The sequence below is a fragment of the Alosa alosa genome, chromosome 9, assembly GCF_017589495.1.
Source record: "Alosa alosa isolate M-15738 ecotype Scorff River chromosome 9, AALO_Geno_1.1, whole genome shotgun sequence".
Taxonomy (NCBI): domain Eukaryota; kingdom Metazoa; phylum Chordata; class Actinopteri; order Clupeiformes; family Clupeidae; genus Alosa; species Alosa alosa.
The window spans coordinates 21,692,890-21,714,304 of NC_063197.1; the positions used below are offsets into that span (position 1 = coordinate 21,692,890).

Here is a 21,415-nt window from a genome sequence, read left to right on the forward strand (position 1 = left end):
TTTTTGTTGTTTTTTCCTTTCCAGCTGCTCCCCAGTGAAAGCAAGGTCTATCTGACAGCTTTCTGAAATGGTTACAAGCTTGATTCATTACACCAAAATCATCAATCAACCCACGTAAATGGTTTCCCCTTTAGCCTCAACATCTGCTCCTAGGCCCCGGCAAACAGTCGACAAATAGCAGCAGTGATTGCCTCAGTTTTATCGGTCGCTCCGCGAAGATGGAGAGAGAGAGAGAAAGACAGAGAATGTAGTGCTTGGAGAGAACAGCTTGGGATCTTTTTCAACTTGTGTCAAAGATGTCGCAGAGAAACCAGATGGCTTGTGCTAACCTTGGGACTACTACTAAGTGCCACACACACACACACACACACCCTGCCAACCACTCTGAAACCTACGCTATACATGCCTTAAAAAATACATGCCACTGGCTATGTTGAAAATCCCTCCGTTAAACTTTGGTCTTAGTGTATTACACCATGGAATGTGTCACGTTGATCTTTGATTATGTCATAATCTTTGGAAACAAGATGTTGAGCTCTCTTGAAATGCAGTGGTTTATGAAAACAGCGTGGCGTCCAAATCTGGAAACACAAAACCAATGCCCTCAAACAGAATTTGATACATTTTGAGTCCCCTCCCCAGAACACATTTTTTCGCAGATGATTGACGCATGGACTCAGAGAGAAGAATGTTGAAAACTAAAGGGGAAAGCCAAGTGGAACTAGTGTGCACTGAGTAATTGCATAAATAAACACTCTGTGTGTGTTTATGTGTGTGTGTGTGTGTGTGTGTGTGTTTGTGTGTGTTTTTGTACTGTATGTTCATGTACTGTATTCGGTTGTGTGTGAGTGTATATGTATGAGAGAGTGCATGTGTGTGTGCAATAAAGAAGAAATTGTGCAATTACTATAAACTCTGTGTGTGTGTTTGTGGTTGTGTGCGTGGTTGTGTGTGTGTGTGTGTGTTTGTGCTTGTATCTGTGGATAAGGAGAATGAGAGGTATTGAGAGAGTAGGAGAGAGACAGACCTCCATCCATTCAAAAGGGTCTCATCCTCACTCCTCTCCCACCACTGGCTTGAGAACAAAGCCTTGTTCTGGGCTTGCGAGCGGGCCTGAAGCATCCCAAAGAACATCACACTCTCAGGCATGTTGGCCAGCTTGGCCCACCACTACTCGAGGAAACAAGAACATGCGGCCACAACAACCTACAAGCACCTCCGGGCTAAACGCATTTGCACACTGAAACGGCGAGGATCCCCTTTGAACGAAAAGGGAGAGCAAGCATTGGCAAGAACTTTAAAATCAATTTCTCCCTTCCACGGATGATTAAAAACAACTTAAACTTTAACAGCGAGTGGTCAGTAAGTGTAGTGTGCCTATTGTGCTCGGAGAATGAACCTCTGATTTTTTCTCTCTCACCAATAATCACAAACACTCACCAATGAAATTTCTCTTTGGTCCAAGGCACACCAAGCGATTCAAAGTTGAGATATGGCTTGAAGTGATGCTGTTGCCATGTTTCAAATTATTAATAATCCCTATAAGATAAAGCTTGGCTGCTCACAGAGAGATATAACACTGATAAATGGCAATAATTCAATATAATGTACCGTGCACGACACTCGAGTTAGCATGCTGTTCTAACGGACTGCTCCAGATGTCTGGATTAATACCATTACACATGTTCCTCATAATCATCACATTTCTTTTCCTCGGCCACGTCCATTACAGCGTATTGTTTTTGGAGCCTGTCAGAACCTTATGTAAAAGTCTTATGTGCTTTGAGGTGAACAGAGAGGGCTGCAGTGGAAACAAAGCACTTTCAATTAAGGAGGAGATCGGCAGCTTGTTGATTAGCCATGCTGTTGTTTTTTTTTATAATGAGCGGCTGTCCAACCGGGTGTTTTGGGCAGTGAAATATTAGCTGCTCTGCGGCTCTGCCGCGCTAGCTGAAAACTTAAACTGAGTCCAGCACCTCTGGTGCCAGGTTGCGTGTCAAAAGTGAAAGTTTAGCTGCAGTTAAATATAGATGAACTATCAGGGCTATCAGGGCTAGATGAGTGGATGTGAGTGTGAGTGAGAGTGGCGGAAGGGGCAGTGAAGTGACCTGTGAAGATGTCCTGTCCCAGGCCGGGGGAGCGGCCATCTTTGCCATTGAGAGAGGACTGCTGCTGGCCGGGAGTGGGGCAGAGGAGATGTTGTGAGGGGGTAGAGCCATGATGCAGGTGCTGGACGGACAGGCAGTCAGTCAGGGCGTCCGTGTCCAGGTGCGGACATGGCCTCAGCTGTCAATCAAATCAAACATGAATATGGTTAGAGCGCATGTAGAGAGGAATGAAGTAGAAGAGAGGCACAAAAGGTACATTTCCATGGAAGCATCAGACAAACACATCGTCCAGCCTTTCCCCTAGTTTTCTTTCCCTGCCAAAACATTGCAGCTCCAATGTATCCCAAGCCATATGGTGCGCTGATCTTCAGTAAATCCACCGAGTGATCCTTGTCAGAATGATGGGGTGTCTCTCTTGTTGAGATTAGGGGCTGGGCTGTTAACCACTCAAATTTTACTGCCTGGCCATTCATAGGAGTTCCAAGTCAAGGAAATGATACAAAGAACTCTCAATGGCGTGTCTTTCCAGATATTGACTAACAAAGATAAAACAGGCCATGAAAGGATTTCTGTGCCTTTTTTAAGAGGAGAGCGGGGCTGTTGCGTGTGGATGTTGCACAGGGGAGCCAGGCCCAGATGATGCTCGTGATGTTTTAATGGCACTGCTCTGCGTTTGAGGTCGTTGGCCTGTTTGTGCCAGCAAGGGCAGCAGTGGCGGTGGCAGCAGGGGAACAGAGGCACATTTGTGAGCCTGAACAGACATCTTTTAATAAAGAACTGCATCAGTTAGCAGTGACATCTCTGAAGAGCACTGCGGAGGAAATGACGGGCTTAAAGGCCTGAATGGTAACCACAGGCAACCCCTCCACTCTCCCCACTCTTCCTCCCTTCAAAAGCCCCTTTTCTCTGATTGGAAACATGAGGAGGACGGGCCGGGATGGGATGAGGGGAACTCCAGCCTCAGCCATCCTCATCCACCTACCCGACAGTCTGTCTGCTCGTCCATCCGTCTGTTTATCTATCCATCCACACCTTTCCACAGCTCTCAAGGCCTGGAAAAGTGTGTGGGAGGGGGGGCAGGAGAGGTGGTGGTGATGGTAGTGGTGGGGGGCAAAGTTGTGTTGAGGGGAGTTGGAGTATTGGGGGTTGTTGATGTTGGTGCGTGTGTGGGTGGTGTGTTGGGGTGTTTGGTAGGACAAGCTTGAGGTGAGGGGTGCTGGTGGTGGTTGGGGTTGGGGTTGGGGTTGGAGGGGGAGGCGGCAGGGGGGGGTAGTTGGCTGTTAGCTGCCGCGCTCCGCTGCATTTTTCAGGATTAACCTGACAGCTCCAACATCTGTCCTGCGCTGCCAAAGCAAAGCTGTGGAAAGTGCGGAGACCACTTCTGAGTGACACACAAAACGCCGCGGCACGGCATGGGAGGAGCCCCCTCCGTTCAGTGGGCCATCGGAAGGGGATACCAATTGCCTCACGTTTGATGTAGAGTCTATGGTGACCTGGGGAGGACAAGGCAGTTGCCCCACTCCGGAAAAATATGGTTTGTTCTAAAGACACCACCTTGCAAAAGGCATATTTAGTTCCCTCCATGACTAGTACATGGTGCTGTGAAGGGGCGGGAGTGCGGAGATTTAAGACAGAGGAATTACTTGGCCTCCATAAATCAGACCCACAATCTAATTAGCCATTACAATAACTCAAGGGCTACAGTCTCTGTGGAGTTCTTCCACTTACTCAACAGTTCCACAGCAAATGTTATTATATCAACAAATACAATTACACATTTTTGTAATGTTTTTTCTTGGTAACCAGGCTCTTTCTCCCATATAAAGGGTGTAAAATGATTGGCTGTGTGATACAGTTAGAAATACACAGATCACACTAAAAAGATATACTATGTGTGTGTTGAGCAATGCAAACAGCAGTGGACCATACAACAGATCTGGCCCTGATCAGAATCGTACCACAGAGGAATGACTTCTGGGAATGGAGAGTGCCTGCAGAATGTCATTGTGCGTGTGTGTGTGTGTGTGTGTGTGTGTGTGTGTGTGTGTGTGTGTGTGTGTGTGTGTGTGTGTGTGTGTGTGTGTGTTGTGAGTGTGTGTGTGTGTGTGTGAGTGACAGAGAGAGAGAGTATCTGTATATGTTTTTTTTATGTGTGTGTGGGTGTGTGTGTCTGTTAGTACATGTGTGTGTGTGCTTGTGTGTGTGTGTGTGTGTGTGTGTGTGTGTGTGTGTGTGTGTGTGTGTGTGTGTGTGTGTGTGTTTGTATGTGCGTGTGTGTGTGCACGCTTGCATTATCACTGCTTTTCTGCTGGTTGGATGGAGGCAAGCGTGCTTGTTTGACATTTGTCCACAACATCTGGTCACTGGGGTATTGTGCACTAGAGCTTATTAACAATGGTACATGCACACATGTGTTTCCCCTTATGGCAAGGAGCACTGGGAACACATCATCCTTTTGCCGTGCAGCCCAACGCAACACAATGAGCCCATTCTCCCCATATTTGCTGATTTTAATAAAGAATGCGCTTTTGACTGTGTACATGTTGAAATGTGGTCAAACCTGATCTATTGTTAGGGAAATGATTTTCAAAGACAATCTAAATAAAACCAACTGCCTGACACGGGGGATAATTTGCAATTAGGCATGAAAAATACCTACTTGTGAGCAGCGAGGTTCTCAGAACAGTGGTTCAAAGCGGAGCTGACCTCTCTGTGTGTCCCACTGTGTCAACATAAACTGAGACTTTCTTCCTTTGTCTTTGGGTTATGTTGCCATTTTTCACCTTTTTGTCATGTACTTCTCCTTTCATAATGTACTTTCCCTTTCTCTCTCTCTTAATCTCTCTCTCTCTCTCTCTCTCTTCTCCCAAAGGGCGTCTTACCTTCCTACGCACCTGTTGTTCTTTCGCCGAGTGGATCTTGACGTGCTTGCGCAGGGAGCTGGGGTCCGTGTAGCGTTTAGTGCACCCTGGGATCTGACAGGCGTACGGTTTCTGGAAAAGAGTTGTTACAATAAATGTGAGCCCAGCAGTTGTATTTTTTTTTATTATCATTCTCTTCTTTTTGTCCTATGGTAGGGGACACTGCATGAGAGATTAAATCCTGGTGGACTAGCCCTCGAGAGGACATGACATCAGAGTAAAATCATTCAGCACTCACACTCGCACACACACACACTACACACACACACATACACACACACACACACACACACTCACACAGAGACACACAACACACACACACACACACACACACACACACACACACACACACACACACACACACACACACACACACACACACACACACACACACACACACACACACACACACACACACACACACTCACACAGAGACACACACACACACACACACACACACACACACACACACACACACACACACACACACACACACACACACACACACACACACACACACACACACACACACACACACACACACACACACACACACACACACACACACACACACACACACACACACACACACACACACACACACACACACACACACACACACACACACACACACACACACACACACACACACACACACACACACACACACACACACACACACACACACACACACACACACACACTCACACAGAGACACACACACACACACACACACACACACACACAGAGACACACAGACACACAGACACACACACACACACACACACACACACACACACTTTCATACTTGGTCAGGATGAGAACAGACAAGGGTAAAACACAATCGTGGACATGGGAGAGTCAGTGACGTTGACGATTTGGGAAATGCTGTAAAAACGCAGGTGAGGAGAATGGAGGAGGAGGAGGGGGAGAATGGAAGGATAAGGAAAGATAAAAGCCTACCTTTACGCTGACAGAATTCAGAGAAAAAGAAGAAACACATTCATTACGTTCATGCACATGTAAATATTTCCACAATCATAAAATTGTCAGTAGCCAACTTTTCATAATGTACACCATCAATGTCAGTTACTCCCACCCAAGTTGTTTCTTTCATTAACTCTAGTAATATGTTTAATAAAATCATATTTTAATTTACATTTAAATGTAGTAATATTACACTTTATCACAACTGAAGTTCATTGCAACTAATGCATTAACTAATGTTAAAAATGGACCATTCCCAGAAAGCATCCCCTGTTTATGAATGTTAACCACTCCATGTTGAATCTCGACAAAACAACTGAAAAACGATCTGCGTCACCACTGCAGAATGCTTGTTTCTAAGATGTTATTGAAGAGTAATAATGCTGAGTTTACATTGAATTGTGAACTATGATTGATGGCTTTAATAATGCTTTCACTGGCTGTCTGTCAGGCCCTACTCTGCCAGAAGAGAAATTAAACAGAAATAGGATGGAGGCTGAGATAATCCCACTAACAAAGATGGCTTTTTAAAATGGCTTGTGATGAACTGACTTTCTCTGTGTGTAATTTTTTTCCCCACTTAAATTCAGGCAGTAATTAAAGTGAAAATGGACACCGTCGCTTTCTAAGGACTTTGCCTCTACCTTCAGCCCGAGCTCTAAATAACACTGTTTTTACAAGGCAAGGCTTGGCCTGCTAATTTCTGCAATGTGTTTGTTTTCTTGAGCAATGGCATACAATCCCCCTGCCGTTAAACCCACCACAAACACAGACTGAGAGGGAGGAAAGGGGGGAGGGAAAGAAGGGGGAAAAAAGAAAGCAAACGGTTAGCGCTGTCAAGAGGAAATAAAATAAATAACATTACAGTTGAAATGATTTTCTCTCTCCCTCTCTCTTTCTCTCTGCCCCCCCCACTCTCTCTCTCTTTCTCGGTTCGCCTCACAGAGGCATTTAGTGTAGCTGTGACGCTGACCGCTCGGAGTGCGTTAATGCCAAGTGATGGGCATCTGGAGTCCGCCTTTTAATTGGCCATGTCAGTGCGGCAACAGCCGTTGGAAACGAGGTAGCTAGCGACTAGTAGCTGCGATAAAGCAGATCGCCGTGGCAACGTCTGTGACGGGAATGACTAATGGCTGAATCAGGCTTTCCTCTCTCTCTCCGGCTGCGCTGGCAGTGACACAAGCGAAGCCCTGTCTCGCCGCACCGTGCCTTCGCCCACTGTTACCGTACCAGGGACTTTAACGACCTGGGGCATGTCAGCCGATGCCCGTGCGCCGAGCCGGCACATGCCGGAGACCGCCGGAGACGGCCGGCCTTGAGCTTCGCCCAAACCGGCACAGACACAAAAAAGCCTTTTAACGAGAGGCGCGGAGAGTGGCCCATATTAACAAGTCCAGTCCAAAAAAACTTCCAAGCTTCAGAAAGAGAGAGACAGCAGAGAGAATTGTATGATTTTAACCAGACCCTGTGAGTAATAATTTTTTAATTTCATATTCATACAGAAGGCTGGTGTGTGTGTGTATGTGTGTGTGTGTGTGTATGTGTGTGCGTCTACTTACGGTGTCCAGGTGTGTGCGCTGATGCTTGGCGCGGTCGCTGGAGTTGCTGAAAGCTTTCTGGCAGCCAGGGTGCTGGCACAGGTAGGGCTTTTCCCCAGTGTGACTGCGCAAGTGGATCTTCAGATTCTCCAGGCGGGAGAAGGCCTTGTTGCAGCCTTCAAACTGACGCAGAAACCAGGCAGACAGAGAGACAGAGAGAGAGAGACAGAGTGAGAGAGAGAGAAAGAGAGGAAAATAGAGGAAATATTCAGACACACAGAAAACATTATTGCATTACCTCTCTTAAATGTGTTAAACCCTCTACCACCATAATCAACTCAACATCTCAACGAATAACAGGATAACAGGGATAGCCTCTGAGACCAATAATACATTACTTGTCCCAACAGATAAATACATCATGATTGCAAGAGGCTTTGATCGCACTTTGAAACCACAGGCAATTGGATGGTGACCTATGCTCAAACAGTGTGTGTGTGTGTGTGTGTGTGTGTGTGTGTGTGTGTGTGTGTGTGTGTGTGTGTGTGTGTGTGTGTGTAGTGTACACAGTAGCTCATTTTTAATAATGCACAAGTGCTCAAGCGTGGATAAACAGCATTTACTGATGGTCCTCTTACTCTTACTGCTAAGCACTCTGTTAATGAGCCCCACAGATTCAATGGCTCCCTCATAATTCATGAGCAGTCAGCTTAAACTTTCACCCTCCTCCCTCATAAAAGAGAGAGCCCCTAAAGAGAGTGAGGATCGTTGTCCTCCACTGACTCCTCCATACCATGAGCTCCAGAAACGAGAAGGGGGCCCGTGGGGCTATTACTGGCCCGGTGAGTTTGGTGTAGGAAGTGGCCTGACATATCCCTTACAGGTCAGCCTCGGCTCCATAAAGGGACTCGCCGCAGAGTCCCGGCCACGCCGGACTGACATTAATACGTGCGCTTTAGCCAGGTTGCCATGGCGTTCCCATGAAACAATGGAAGCCTTTGCACCAGTGAAGAGCACATCGCTGAGCCTTTCCTGCATAATTACTTACCTGTTACCCTATCTACTTACCTGTTACCCCCCCCACTCACACACACACACACACGCCCTCCCAATCCGATGTGGACGTCAGCAACCAATCAGGAGATGTGGGCCTGTGAAAGGGGGTGGGGGATGCGTGGCTTGTGAGAGTGAAACCTGACATGGAGGCCCCTCCTTCAGCTTTTGTTCCGCTGACCGGCCCCTGAAGCTGGTGCTTCGTCGTCGCGGCAGGCTCCTGTTACAGCGAAGGAGCGGGCAGCCATTCTTCTAATAGGCCCTTCATCCGCGCCGCCCGCGACTCAATGCTCCGCGCGGGCCTCCTTCAGTTACTTGAAGGGCACTCTCCATTGACACCGCTCCATACAATAGGGGTGAAGGAAACCTTAGCCTGGCACGCCGAAAGCGAGATTCAAGTGACCTGGATTATGTTTTGATGTGTTGGTGTGAGAGTGGTGTCTAAGTGTGTGTGTGTGTGTGTGTGTGTGTGTGTGTGTGTGTGTGTGTGTGTGTGTGTGTGTGTGTGTGTGTGTGTGTGTGTGTGTACATCAACACATATCCAAACTTAAGATCCTGAGATGGGCCAACAAACAATTTTCAACAATGTTTGTTGAAACAATTATGTTTCCTCATAGTTGTTTTTCACTAAACCAATGAAAGTTCTAAAGCATACAATACCTGCTTCTGTGTTCATATATAAAGAGCCACCACACTCTATAAACTATATGCCGTGTTTTTTAAAAATGGTCAACGGATAGACTTCAGCCATGATGATCAGCCCACCCTAGAACACCGTCCCAGCAATGTGCTGACACAGACTAGCTTTAGAGGGCTTTGAAAACATCTAAAAGTGTCAGACCGCACAGTTAGAGCTCCAGCCATATTATTATTTCAGAGTCAGGGAAATCAAATGTACAGAACCAAGAAAATACAGGACTTTTTAATAAAGTCTCACAAACGGAGACCCTCTATACCCGTCTCAGCTCCCAAAACGTGGGCTGCAAATCTGAGTTCTGAAAACAAATAGAAACCTTATTGATGTACCAAAGCTGTGTATTTATGTATAGGAGGAAATAATCACTCTTTTATTGCTTTGTTAATCATGGTACAAATTTCAAACTAAATTAAATGTACAGGGTCCACTGAGAACCCAATGTACCAAAAGCTGTAAAACCAGCGGTTAGAGAGTTCTCTTCAACCCCTCAGCAGTCTGTCAGTCTGATGGTGTCTTGTACATACATCAGCATTCTGGGACGCAGTACAAACCCACCATTCACTCAGACACTAAACCATGCATCAGACATACGCTGAACAGTGAATCCATGAAGGGTAAAGTGCAAGTTCAACATCTCAAATTCTATAGGTTTAAATAAAGATTTAAAGACATTTTACACAAGGCCCATGAAACACATTCTGTTAACAGCACTAAAATACATGAATGAAAGAGTTGGTTTATGACACAATAAGAAACATGCAATCTTGGATCCTCTCGTGATGCCTTCAGGGCTTAAAGGTAGAATATCTATAGTTCTGAACTAATGTTCGTTTAACACTGGTAAGTTAACAGTTATACGTTTTGAATGTTATGCAGAATAGCTGTAGAAAAAAATAAGAATGATGTGCAGAAAAACAGACAAAAACTCCTGGGTCTTCCTGTCCTTTCTGCCATGCCGACGGTCAGCCCCTACCCTGTGGTGTGGACGTGGTTGAGTGACGGCCAGGCCTGGAGCCCAGATGAAGTCCTCTAACCACACCGGACAGCTCTACCTTCTGCCTGGCTGCTTTGATATTATTTATGAAAACAGTTTAGACGCTAATCACATTAATTACTTTAATCGTGTTTGCCTTTCCCTTCTGAGCGCTTCGGCCGAGGGTAAACGGACTGATAAACCACACGAAGGCGAGAGCGTTGGCGTAAAGGGGAGGCCTTTTGACACCAGGTGATTTTGGAAGGGGCCTCTGGCCTGTCAGCAAACACTGGGGTCCATCCTGACGGGGGCCATCAGAGTCGCAGAGAGGACCATAACGGACAGATTGTGGTGCGGGCCGGGCCGTAGGCGTAGCCATGGGCCTGATGCTTGCATGGGAAATGAGTTGTGACTGGCGCGGAGAAGTGCTGGCAGTTGGGCGGCTAAATGGCCGTAGTGTGCCGCTCCGACGGGCGGCTCATTAGCGTCCTCAAGCCGAGCGCGACCCACAGGATCACCCCGAAAAAAACAAACCGCCCATTATTGGCTGATGCTCGGAAAAGCGGCCTCGGATGGATCAGTTGCTGACATCTCCGACAGGCCTCTGATGGAACACCGTGCGAAGAAATGAGGGTAGTGAGAGAGAGAGTGAGAGAGAGAGAGAGAGAGAGAGAGAGAGCACCAGGGAGGAACAACAAGAGGCACTCAGGGGTCGAGGCCCCTTTCGAGATCGGCCTGGTTACACACCTACAAGCCCGGGTTGGGCCCCAGGAAGCCTCTATTCAATGTGCGTTTTGTGAGAGTCACACAGAGGCCATTTAACTGGGGGGAGTGTCAAAGGTCCCCTCAACCTCTTTCTGCTGACATGAGGGATGCCTTTGAAATCACACATACACCATTATACGTTAATATCCTCAACCTGCTCTCAGCAGCTATGCTCCCCAAGGGCTTAGGGCCTGCAACAGGATTACAAATGTTGGCTGGTAACAAGCATTAAGTACATTATTACTCATAATTAGTGGACTTCGAGTAAACACAAAAGGTGTGCGGGACTTAACGAGCTCCATGATTTTATCAAGGCTTGATGACTTTCCTGTAATGCGTAAGGACACTTAAATTGCTTCAGCTCTCACAAGGTTGAATACAGTGGGATTTTTTTCTGTGTGTGTGTGTGTGTGTGTGTGCACAGAAAAGAGAGAAAAAAAGGAAAACGAAAATTCTTTATCAAAAGCAGATCAAACCAATTCCTGCTGCTTGTAATGTTCCTACAAGTAAGAGAGGTTTCTGAGGTTTAAGGCTGGGTATTTTATATAGGATGACCTGTAAAGGAAAACCACCGACACTTCAGCCTGCCTCTCAGACTAGAGGAGCTGAAACGGCACGTTCAAACTGCGCGGCCGGGGAAACATATGCGTTTAATCTGCCTGCTTCCAAATGCCCCCTGGCAACCACAGCAAAGAGCAGAAAAACGTAAATGGATGAAATTATATCCATATGATTCAACGAGACAGCTAAGGAGAGGCAGGTTTCTCATGCGCCTCGTCAAGGTACAAAATTAAACACAGCCTCGCTAAAACATTCACATTACATAGTTTACACATATCATTTCCACATCCAAAAACGGGACCTCTTTTAGCAGCCAACTTCATCTGTTGCGAATAGGCCTTAATTTGAATCAAAGATCTGGTGTGTGTGTGTATTTTTCTGCCGATACTTTGTGTTTGGAGAGATTAATTCACATGAACAGGCAAGAGTTTTTCCAATGCATTGCGTTCTCTTGTGTTGCCTTTCCCCCATTTCACAACATTTGCCAATAATTTTCGCAAGTATCATGACGCGGCACCAATGAGACATGTGCGACTTGTGAACATGCACCAGATGGCACTCCAACAACCGTGCGATAACTTGGCTGATAAATTGGCACAGGAAGTAGTCATGTAAATAAGAAGAGAAATTGCCCTGAAAAGTCCGCTCTCTCATGCGAGCCTTGTTAGGGCAGATTATGGCCATGGATGGCACAGAGAAAAAGGAAACATCCTATGATGGCTAAATTGGCCATCTCATGTAATTGTTCAGCCATCTCCTGTTTCGTATGACAGAAGGACACTTATGGACGGAGATGTCGGAAGGGAAATCAAATGATGGATTTTTTTTCTAACTCTGCCTATGGTAGCCTGGCATCGTCTGCCACTTGTGCTTCACAGAGCATGGGGAACAAGCATGTATATATATGGGCCTTCATGGAAACACTTAACCCATGCACAATTCCAGGCTTCAAATTGCTCCCAGGCTTTTGGTTCCGCCCTGTGCCCGCTAAAAAACGCGAGCGGCGATTTCCTCCTGACCCGAGCCCAGTGATCACTCGCGCAGCTGGGTAAGAACAGAGGAGCGGAGGTCACCCAGGTAAAGGGCCTTGTCTCTCTTAATGGCAGAGCAAAGGCTAGCCATTACTGCCATTAGTAAACTCCCTCTCTCTTCCTTTAGCTCTTAACCCTTAGTCCTTGTCTTCCAGTCTGACCACCTCACGCGTGACGGAAATCCCAACATTTGATGGGCCGTGGAGTTTACCTTGCTTATTGACACGTTGCATGTGCTTTCTATGTTTCTACACACACACACACACACACACACACACACACACACACACACACACACACACACACACACACACACACACACATGACATTATGGAAGAGACTTCCCTTTTGAAATGCACACACAACTGTATACAGCAATAGTCAGCTTTCAAGCAACTGACCAAGAATGCTCTTTTCAGAAAGTCAAAATCAGGATGAACAACTGAAAAAGGACCAGTGATGCCCCATAACAATGATCACCATTTTTCATCTGCCTGATTTGATCCATCGCACAGATGGATGGAATAATTTATCTGCAAACTATTGGGAAAAGAAGATTATTTAGTATTTGTACATGCAATATGTCCATCTGAATAATTTAATGTTCTCAGGAGTATAAACTTTGAAGACTACTAAAGAGTGGCCACATGGCTTATGTTCTGTTAATGGAATCTGCTAAGTGTCTGTCACTTCAGTAAAAGCCCATTCACACTATCTAGTCTAAGTATTTCTAATGGCTAATTAGATGGCATTAGACATCAATAGCGCCATGGCCATCAGAATACCGTCAAAGCATTAATTATATACCCCTCAGTGGAACCTGAAACGTGGAGAAAACAGAAAGAGCAGGGGGAACGCAATGAAAATCCTTAACATGATGTGCGCCCTAAGCTTGTGACTGGAATGATGTTACTTTGAACAAATCCAATGAGCACACCAGTGTGTGTGTGTGTGTGTGTGTGTGTTTGTGTGTCATTATGTGTGTGTGTGTGTGTGTTTGTGTATGTATCTGTGTGAGTGTTTTTTGTGCATATCTGTGCGTGTTTGTGTGTAGTTCTGTCTTTGTGTGTGTGGGTGTGTGTGTGTGTATGAGTGGATGTGTGCGCATCCATGTGTGTGTGTGTCTGTGTGTGTGTGTGAGTGTGTGTGTATGTGTATGTGTATGTGAGAGAGTGTAAGTGTGAGTGTGTGTGTATGTGTGGATGTGTGCGCATCCATGTGTGTGTGTGTCTGTGTGTATGTGAGAGAGTGTAAGTGTGAGTGTGAGTGTTTGGGTGGATCAGTAGGCTCCCTTTGACACTCGGAGGCCAATCTGTCCGGGGTTGCTCATTCACACCTGCTTGCTTTCCCTCTGAGTGCTCCACTCCGCCATTCAGGCCCCAACGCGCCTTTAATCCACCTCTGCCCGCGTCTCTCATCGCCGCATTCAGACGCCGTCGCGGCAGAAGAGAGGGGCCTGGCCCATGGACCTTTTCTCCTGCTTTAACACAATCTGTAGCCTGTCTCCACAGAGAGGGAACCTCTACCTGCTCCACGTCCCCAGGGAGTCTGTGGAGGATCCACATTCAGCTCAATAGACTGCGCTATGGGCAGGACTGTTTCACACAGTACAAACTCCAGCATCCTGAACAACTATGAGAGGATATGAGACCTAACACTATGGACCAGTTTTCCATACATGAATTAATCCTAAACCTAGACTAAAAGCTTTTTTCAATAGATCTTTACATTGAAGTTCTCTTTAAGTCTAGGTAGGACTCTAAGTCATCAATGCATGCAGGATGTATGTGAAACAATGGCTATAATGTGGCACCTAAACTCTTAGCCTCACCCTGTCCTGAGGTGAACTGATTAATGACATAATCGTGAGCACTAGGCCTGAGATGGCTTTGGCAAATCACTGAGCTCTTGGGTGTTGGAAGCAAACCCATATGTGAGATAGAGTCCACTGTGCAATCATGCTCCTAGGCAAGGCCTAAACATTACGCAGTCCATGGTATCAACATACCCTGCCCTGAGACCTCCCATACTCACTCTCTGCACACACACACACACACACACACACACACACACACACTCACACACTCACATTAAGACATACAACTACGACACAATCACACCCACACACATATACAAATACAACCACACACACTGAAACACACACACACTGCACGCACGCATGCACACACACACACACACACACACACACACACACACACACACACACACACACACACACACACACACACACACACACACACACACACACACACACAAACACAGACATACAAATACACCACAAATATACACACAACCAAACACTTTTCCACTAAAACTCTCTCTCACACACACACACACACACACACACACACACACACACACACACACACACACACACACACACAATAAAAAGAAGCTCAAGTATTGTACACACACATGCACAGCTGGCACACCATTTTTCTTACACACAAAAGCAAGTTGACACAGCTGTGGCTCGGTCCCATGCCCATGCCAGGCCACTCCGTATCTGCAACGTGACAACAAATAAACATCTCCGAGACCCCCGGGCACTGCCAAGCCAAACACCTCCACGCCAACAGGGCCTCGGCCATGTTTCACAGGGAGAAACACAAAAGGCGAAATTGGACAATAGGTCAAGATGGCAGAAGGCACTCAACGCCGGGCCAGGAAGTGTGAAAGGGGAGAGGGCATTTGAGCAATGCTCCCCTGCCGAAAACAAAACAAGGATCGGCACTGCAGTGTACTGGACCGATGGCGCTGCTGGCTACTTGAGCCGCGCACTGCCAGGCTCAACCGTCCAATAAAACGTGTTGAAACCAAATTACTGTGGAGCCAGCCTGATTCTACTGACCTCCATTTGCCAAGGTTGTGTTTTCATTTCTTTGGTTTAGAGCATAGTTCCTGTCAAAGGGATACTATGACTTCAATTTTGCAATGTGGTAGACCGCATTCTCAGCATCAGTATGTCAGTCAGTGCGCATGGCTTTTATTCTTGACTTCGCCACGCAGCTTAATGAAATCTCAAACTGCCTAAGACTTTTATTACGATCGTGGCTCAAACGCTGGAAGGGATAAATCAAAACCACCAATCTGCCACTGAAATGACATTATGAAAGTAACCAAATAAACAATATCCAATCTCCTGTTAAAAAATTAATATGCCGACATCATTCATGATCACTCACACAACTAGTCAGTAGTTACTGACGGACGATACTATGCAAGTTACAAACATCCCAAAGGCAATCTAATCACTCCAGCACATGTCAACACCAGACCTCCAAGATGGGCTTCATGAAGTGTTATTGATTTTTATAGAGACTTCTGTCATATAGTTGCATTACTTTTACATGAGATGTTGAAAACATTGATGATGAAATCAGTGTGTTATGATTTGTATTTCAATTGCTTTAATAAACACTCTTGTGCATGAAGGCACTGGTGTTTGTGTTAGAATTTCCTCAGTCAAAACCAACTTGTCAGCAGAGGAAATGTGTCTCCATCAATAACTACCTCTGCACGTCACTGATGTCTCTCTTTAAACTGTCACAACTGTGTGATATTCAGCTTGGCGTTTCTCATCACACTCGTGTTTACCTTAACAGCAACATGAGTTGGACCATGGCACTTACTCCCGTCTCATTGTTGGCCATGAAGCCTTCTGTCTCCATCAATAATTTGCCCTCCCTCCCATATAATATCCCCTACACCATCTGTGCACTAAATTGCCCATGACCTAACCTAATTTCTGGCTCTTGTCTGTTAGTTTAGAATATGAAATTGGCTCATCTGTGACAGTGATTTGGGGGTATTATTTGTCTTAGAGGGGATGATGTGCAGTCTAGCAGAAAATGCTGTACGTGCCACTTGCGTGATTTCCATTGTTGGTGGAACTGTTGCTGGCATTTGCAACGAGAAATCTACAAGGTTACCTTGCCTTTGATTGATGCATTGTTTAGAAACTCAAAGCCCATAATACTCTGACCGGAGTAAATGTTTCGTGTTAATAACTAATCAAATCTAAAATGGTAAAAGACTCAGATTTGAAGCTAAATGGCATGCCTTTCTGTGGAAGAGAGCACACAAACAAATAATGTAATTATAAGTCAACAAGAAGGAAAAAACATTATGTTCCACTGTCTTCTGAAGTCTTATACAGTGATAACATCAAATGACAGATTCCTGGACTTACTGCAGTCCTTTGCTTACAGTTACATGAGAGAAAAAACAGATTTTCCCTGAAATCAGGATTTTAATATTTAACTTCACATTGGAGTCTCACAGGACATTGGTTTCAAAGGATAGGAATCTAGAGGGCAGCCAGCCGGCATACAGAGTACGTTTAAGAAAAGCAAAAAGCATTTCAAAACATTCAAATACTCCATCTATATTTATGACATACCTCTGTGCATAATTAAACCTAAAATATCTTCAATTATGGGTTTTGACAAATGAGTGAGTGAGCGGGTGGAATTTAAAAGAGTAGGATGAGCAGAAAAATGATTCTGGGAATGCAGACGAGGGACTGACAGACTTCTACCCAATGCATGGAGCAGGTCTGTGTTTTTCGGCAAAAAGCGCGCCAGTGGATGTTTCTGCGGTAGACTCCCGAAATGCAACGGCCGAGTAAATGTGAGGACTTGACAATGTAAACAGACATGCGCCTTCGGGGACCGTGGACAGCCTTTTTGGCCCGCGAGGCATATTTTCGTGGGGAGCGATCTAATTGCCCTGTTGGATTCCAGCTGTGATTCAGCGTTACAGTGCAGGGTGTACTGCCAAGGCTCTGCAAGCGCAGCCTCCGGAAAAAAATAAAAATGGGCCATAGCAGTTTCTCTCGAGAAAACGCTGCACATTGCATTCCTATCAAATGACTTACTCAGCTTTACAATGTTCGTCACTATAACCACTAGTCCCCTGTCTCTCTCTCTCTCTCTCTCTCTCTCTCTCTCTCTCTCACCTATGCCCTGAAACCACCTCAGACAGTGCGCCATCCGTCTTTCAATTCAAGCGAGACAACGTTCAGACTGTTCGGCACTGGTACACCTACTCTTTCCGGTTGGAGAAGTTTTTCCTGCGTGGCTTCGCTTAAGGGGACTCTGGTGTTCAGAGCCACAGTCTGGACCGTGGTGGAGACGCGGCTTTGGGCCCGACGAGGCGAGGATACGTGGCGTATGAAGGAGCCTCTTGTGTGAGTGTTTACCTGAGAATATGGTGGTGGTAGAGTGAGGCATATGTGGGCTGCTGGTGTGATCTTGCTCCGTTTGACAGCGGAACAGCCTCGCGCTACATCAATACCTCAGCGAATCCTACCTGAGCTTACTGAGCGATTTACTCCTCTTCTCACCACAATCCCACAGGCTCTCTACACACGTATGTACGTACACACACACACACACACACACACACACACACACACACACACACACACACACACACACACACACACACACACACTAGCCTCCAGGGCTCCTGTGTTTGTGGAAAAGTCAGGCGTGGTGCAAAGTTGTGGTGTTTTCACTCTCAATTTATATGGTGCTACCTGATGATGACCCGAGCTGTGGGCATGACACCAACAACAAACCAACAGACCCGCCTGAGAAGAAAGTTGCTGTGAAGGCCGCCAACGACAGGCCTAATACACATCTTCGCTGACAGGTAACTGTATAACACAGTCTCACCAGTCGTGTTGCACTGAACTGCAACCTTCATGTCAACATACAAAGAAAAACAACCTCAGGGAAAATAAGTAGACTGTCTACACAAGACTGGCCGCTTGTTTTGACTGCTGAAGAGTCTTTTTGACCTTCACATTTGATTAGGGATTTACCAGACACACCTAAATGAGACTTACAAAAAGCACCACTAACAGCTTTAGCCATTTACAGGCTTATAAGCATGTCCAGTTCGTGCGGCGATGCCTCGGAATGACTTTAATTGGCAGGCCTTCCAGAGCTGCTCTTGTCCGTGGAGCTCATGTTTCTCTTTACCCTTGACATAACAGCAGGAAAAGTCCAAGGGCTTATTAGCTGGCCATTGGGAGCACGGCTTCTTTGTCCATATCTTGTATGATCGGACTAAATTGGGTCCATTACCTCGTGCAGAAATCCCTTTGCACATGTAAGGCAGCGATCCCCAGCGAGTTCAAGAGGCCTTGATTCGCCCCATTCCACAGAAAGATCCCAGGGACCAGAGTAAAAAACCTTGAACATTAGCGAAATTTTGTCTTTCCTAGGTATTAGTAAGCTGATACAGCCCACTCACAAGGTTAAACTGATTAAGGTCTTGGATTTGGGACAATTATGACACAATCTCAGTGCAATGCCCTATCAGCCTCAGTTAGAGCTCTCCGGTTTCAGATGCAAGACCATGATTTAATGTTAAGGAAATTACGAACTCAAAATATTGCATTCCAAGTAAATATAATTAGTATAAATTGTGCATGGATCTACCATGCTTTGATACCTGGTTACGCACATTATAGCTCTTAAAGCTATGTGGAAGCCTGACAGCACAACACATTTGTCCTTAATCCCACTCATGTTGACCGTGAGTGTACTTACACTACAAAGCCCTACAAAAGTATCTATCTATCTATCTATCTATCTAAGACAGAAGAGGGAAAGAGAAGAGTGCTTAGAAAGAAGACAGCAGAGGGGAGGGGAGAGGAGAGGAGAGGAGAGGAGAGGAGGAGAGTAGAGGAGGAAAGGCCGGACTGGATTGCATTACTGCACTGATTGACTGGAGACCTTTTATGACTTGACAAGAACTTGGCTTTGCTTATTCAACAAGGAAAACAAGCAAGATCCATGCATTCCCAGGCCTTTCATTCCTCTGACGCATCCTGCCAGCAGTTTCATCATGATAATTCATGAATCACATATGGTCTGTGTTGCTACGCTGTTAGCATGACCATGAAACGGCCGAGTGGCATGAAGGACCTGACAATGGCCATGGTTTACATGGTTACCGTTACATTGGTTACGGGCTTGTAACGCAACAATAGGATGTTCCTTATTATACCACAGTTAGATCCAGTTGAACAAGTTATTAACTTCTGACTGGAGGCAAGAGGCATTCCATGAGTAGGAATATCCTGGACTAACCGCGGCTGTATGACAGCTGTAAGGACCTTCTGCTAACCCCACTCTCACCTGGGTCATACTGCTTAAATGACTAATGGAATAAAATGTCAGTGGGAATAATGGAATAAAATGTCACTGATGCTCAAATACTGAAGTCCTCGACAAAATGGCAGGGGCTTTGAAAAGGTCTACAAAATAAGGTACCACTCCAAGAACAGCATTTCAAGCAAAAGTGTGAGAAGGGAGTTGACAACTATGGAAGATATCCCAGGACACAGAGTATCTAGCTCTGATCAGGTAAATATGTGCCAAATACACTCCTTTCAGCTGGCATCTGAGCATCTTTGCTTCACAAAATACGACTCATTTTACAACTACCAGGTTGTGAGATATCAGCAGTGTTTCTCCACAATTTGATGGTTTCGGGATAAAATGGGCTTTGCATGCAATATCCATTTCTGACATACACTGGGCAGAAACCTCAATACCCCCTCCCATTGGTATGGCAGCACAGCAGTCAGGTTGATGTGCAGTGCTCTGCCTTCTCCTGTTAAAAGACCCTGGCAGAGTGCATACTCTGCTGGAGTGGATCGCAGTGTGTGTGTGCATATACGGCTTTATCTTAATGCACTCCCCTGGTAGCAACTAGGGATTGGCAGTGCTGATCTGCACTCTATCAAACGCATGGGCGGATTATGAACTTTCGGGCGCCTGGGCCCAGATGTATTAAGGGCCCCCCACTCATTTTCGTATATGTGGGAGGGGGGGTTTGGGGGTCCTCCCCCAGAAAATGTTTAATTTGTTTGATGTGATTTCCTGTATTCTGGTGCATTTTGGAGATGGCCAATACTAAATTCAATCAGATTTATAGCCTACATCCTGATTTGTTGATATTGAGGCAATGATTCCATGCAAAGGCTTGGGCTTCAGGGCCCCCTGACCCCTTGGGCCCCTGGGCCTGGGCCCAGTAGGCCCGTTCAGTAATCCATCCCTGATCAAACGTCTCCAGGGTAGGTAACTCTGCTGCTGCTGCTTCTGCTGCCATGGCTGTTGCTGCCTGTGCCGTTGACTACCTGGTAGCCCAAGTTCCCCGCTCCCCTGAAGGACGGTTGAGGCTAAGTCATCCAGACCAGGCAGGATGTCAGCAGCTCGTTCTGGTGCAAACACATTAATATCAACGTCACTCAGTGCCCTGTGCCCTGCGCCCCAGCACCCAGACGGCTCTGATTTCAGTCCCCGCTCTGTTCCGACGGTGAGGGAAAAGTCGACTCACGCTAACGCCAGTGCTAGCGCTCGCTTGCTCGCTAGCACACGCAAGGCCGTGGGTTTCATTAGCTAATGGCCGGTCGGATGGTGTTTCATCTCCCGCATCTGTGTTGATGGCTAACAAAAGACTCCATTTACTGAGAAACAAGCCATGTTGGCAAACACCATGGCTGCATGTCTGAGCTCTTCAGGCCTCTAGAGCAGCCGGAGCTTGCATCCAAAAAACAGTCTAATAAATCTTAATATACATATAGGTTTGCTGATTTTACACTCATGGAAAAAAAGGAAATTATGTGATTTATGCTTATTTTTTATTTTTTCAGCCAGCAGTCTGAAGGTCCAGAATGCCCTAACTTTCCCTAAAAGAATACTCTCAGTTTTTTGGAACTGTGAGAATTGAAAACGGGTG

The 21,415-nt window shown here is 46.0% G+C and overlaps 1 protein-coding gene across 1 annotated transcript in view; it reads right to left on the reverse strand.

The window, feature by feature from the left end:
* LOC125300756 (zinc finger protein GLIS1) overlaps positions 1–21,415 on the reverse strand; it is a 71,912-nt gene that overhangs the window by 12,244 nt on the left and 38,253 nt on the right. Inside the window, exons 6-8 of the mRNA XM_048252886.1 lie at positions 7,576–7,737; positions 4,991–5,101; positions 2,109–2,286 (exon numbers count right to left, since the gene is read on the reverse strand). Of these exons, the coding sequence (XP_048108843.1) occupies positions 2,109–2,286; positions 4,991–5,101; positions 7,576–7,737 (451 nt within the window). The remainder of the gene's footprint in view (positions 1–2,108; positions 2,287–4,990; positions 5,102–7,575; positions 7,738–21,415) is intronic.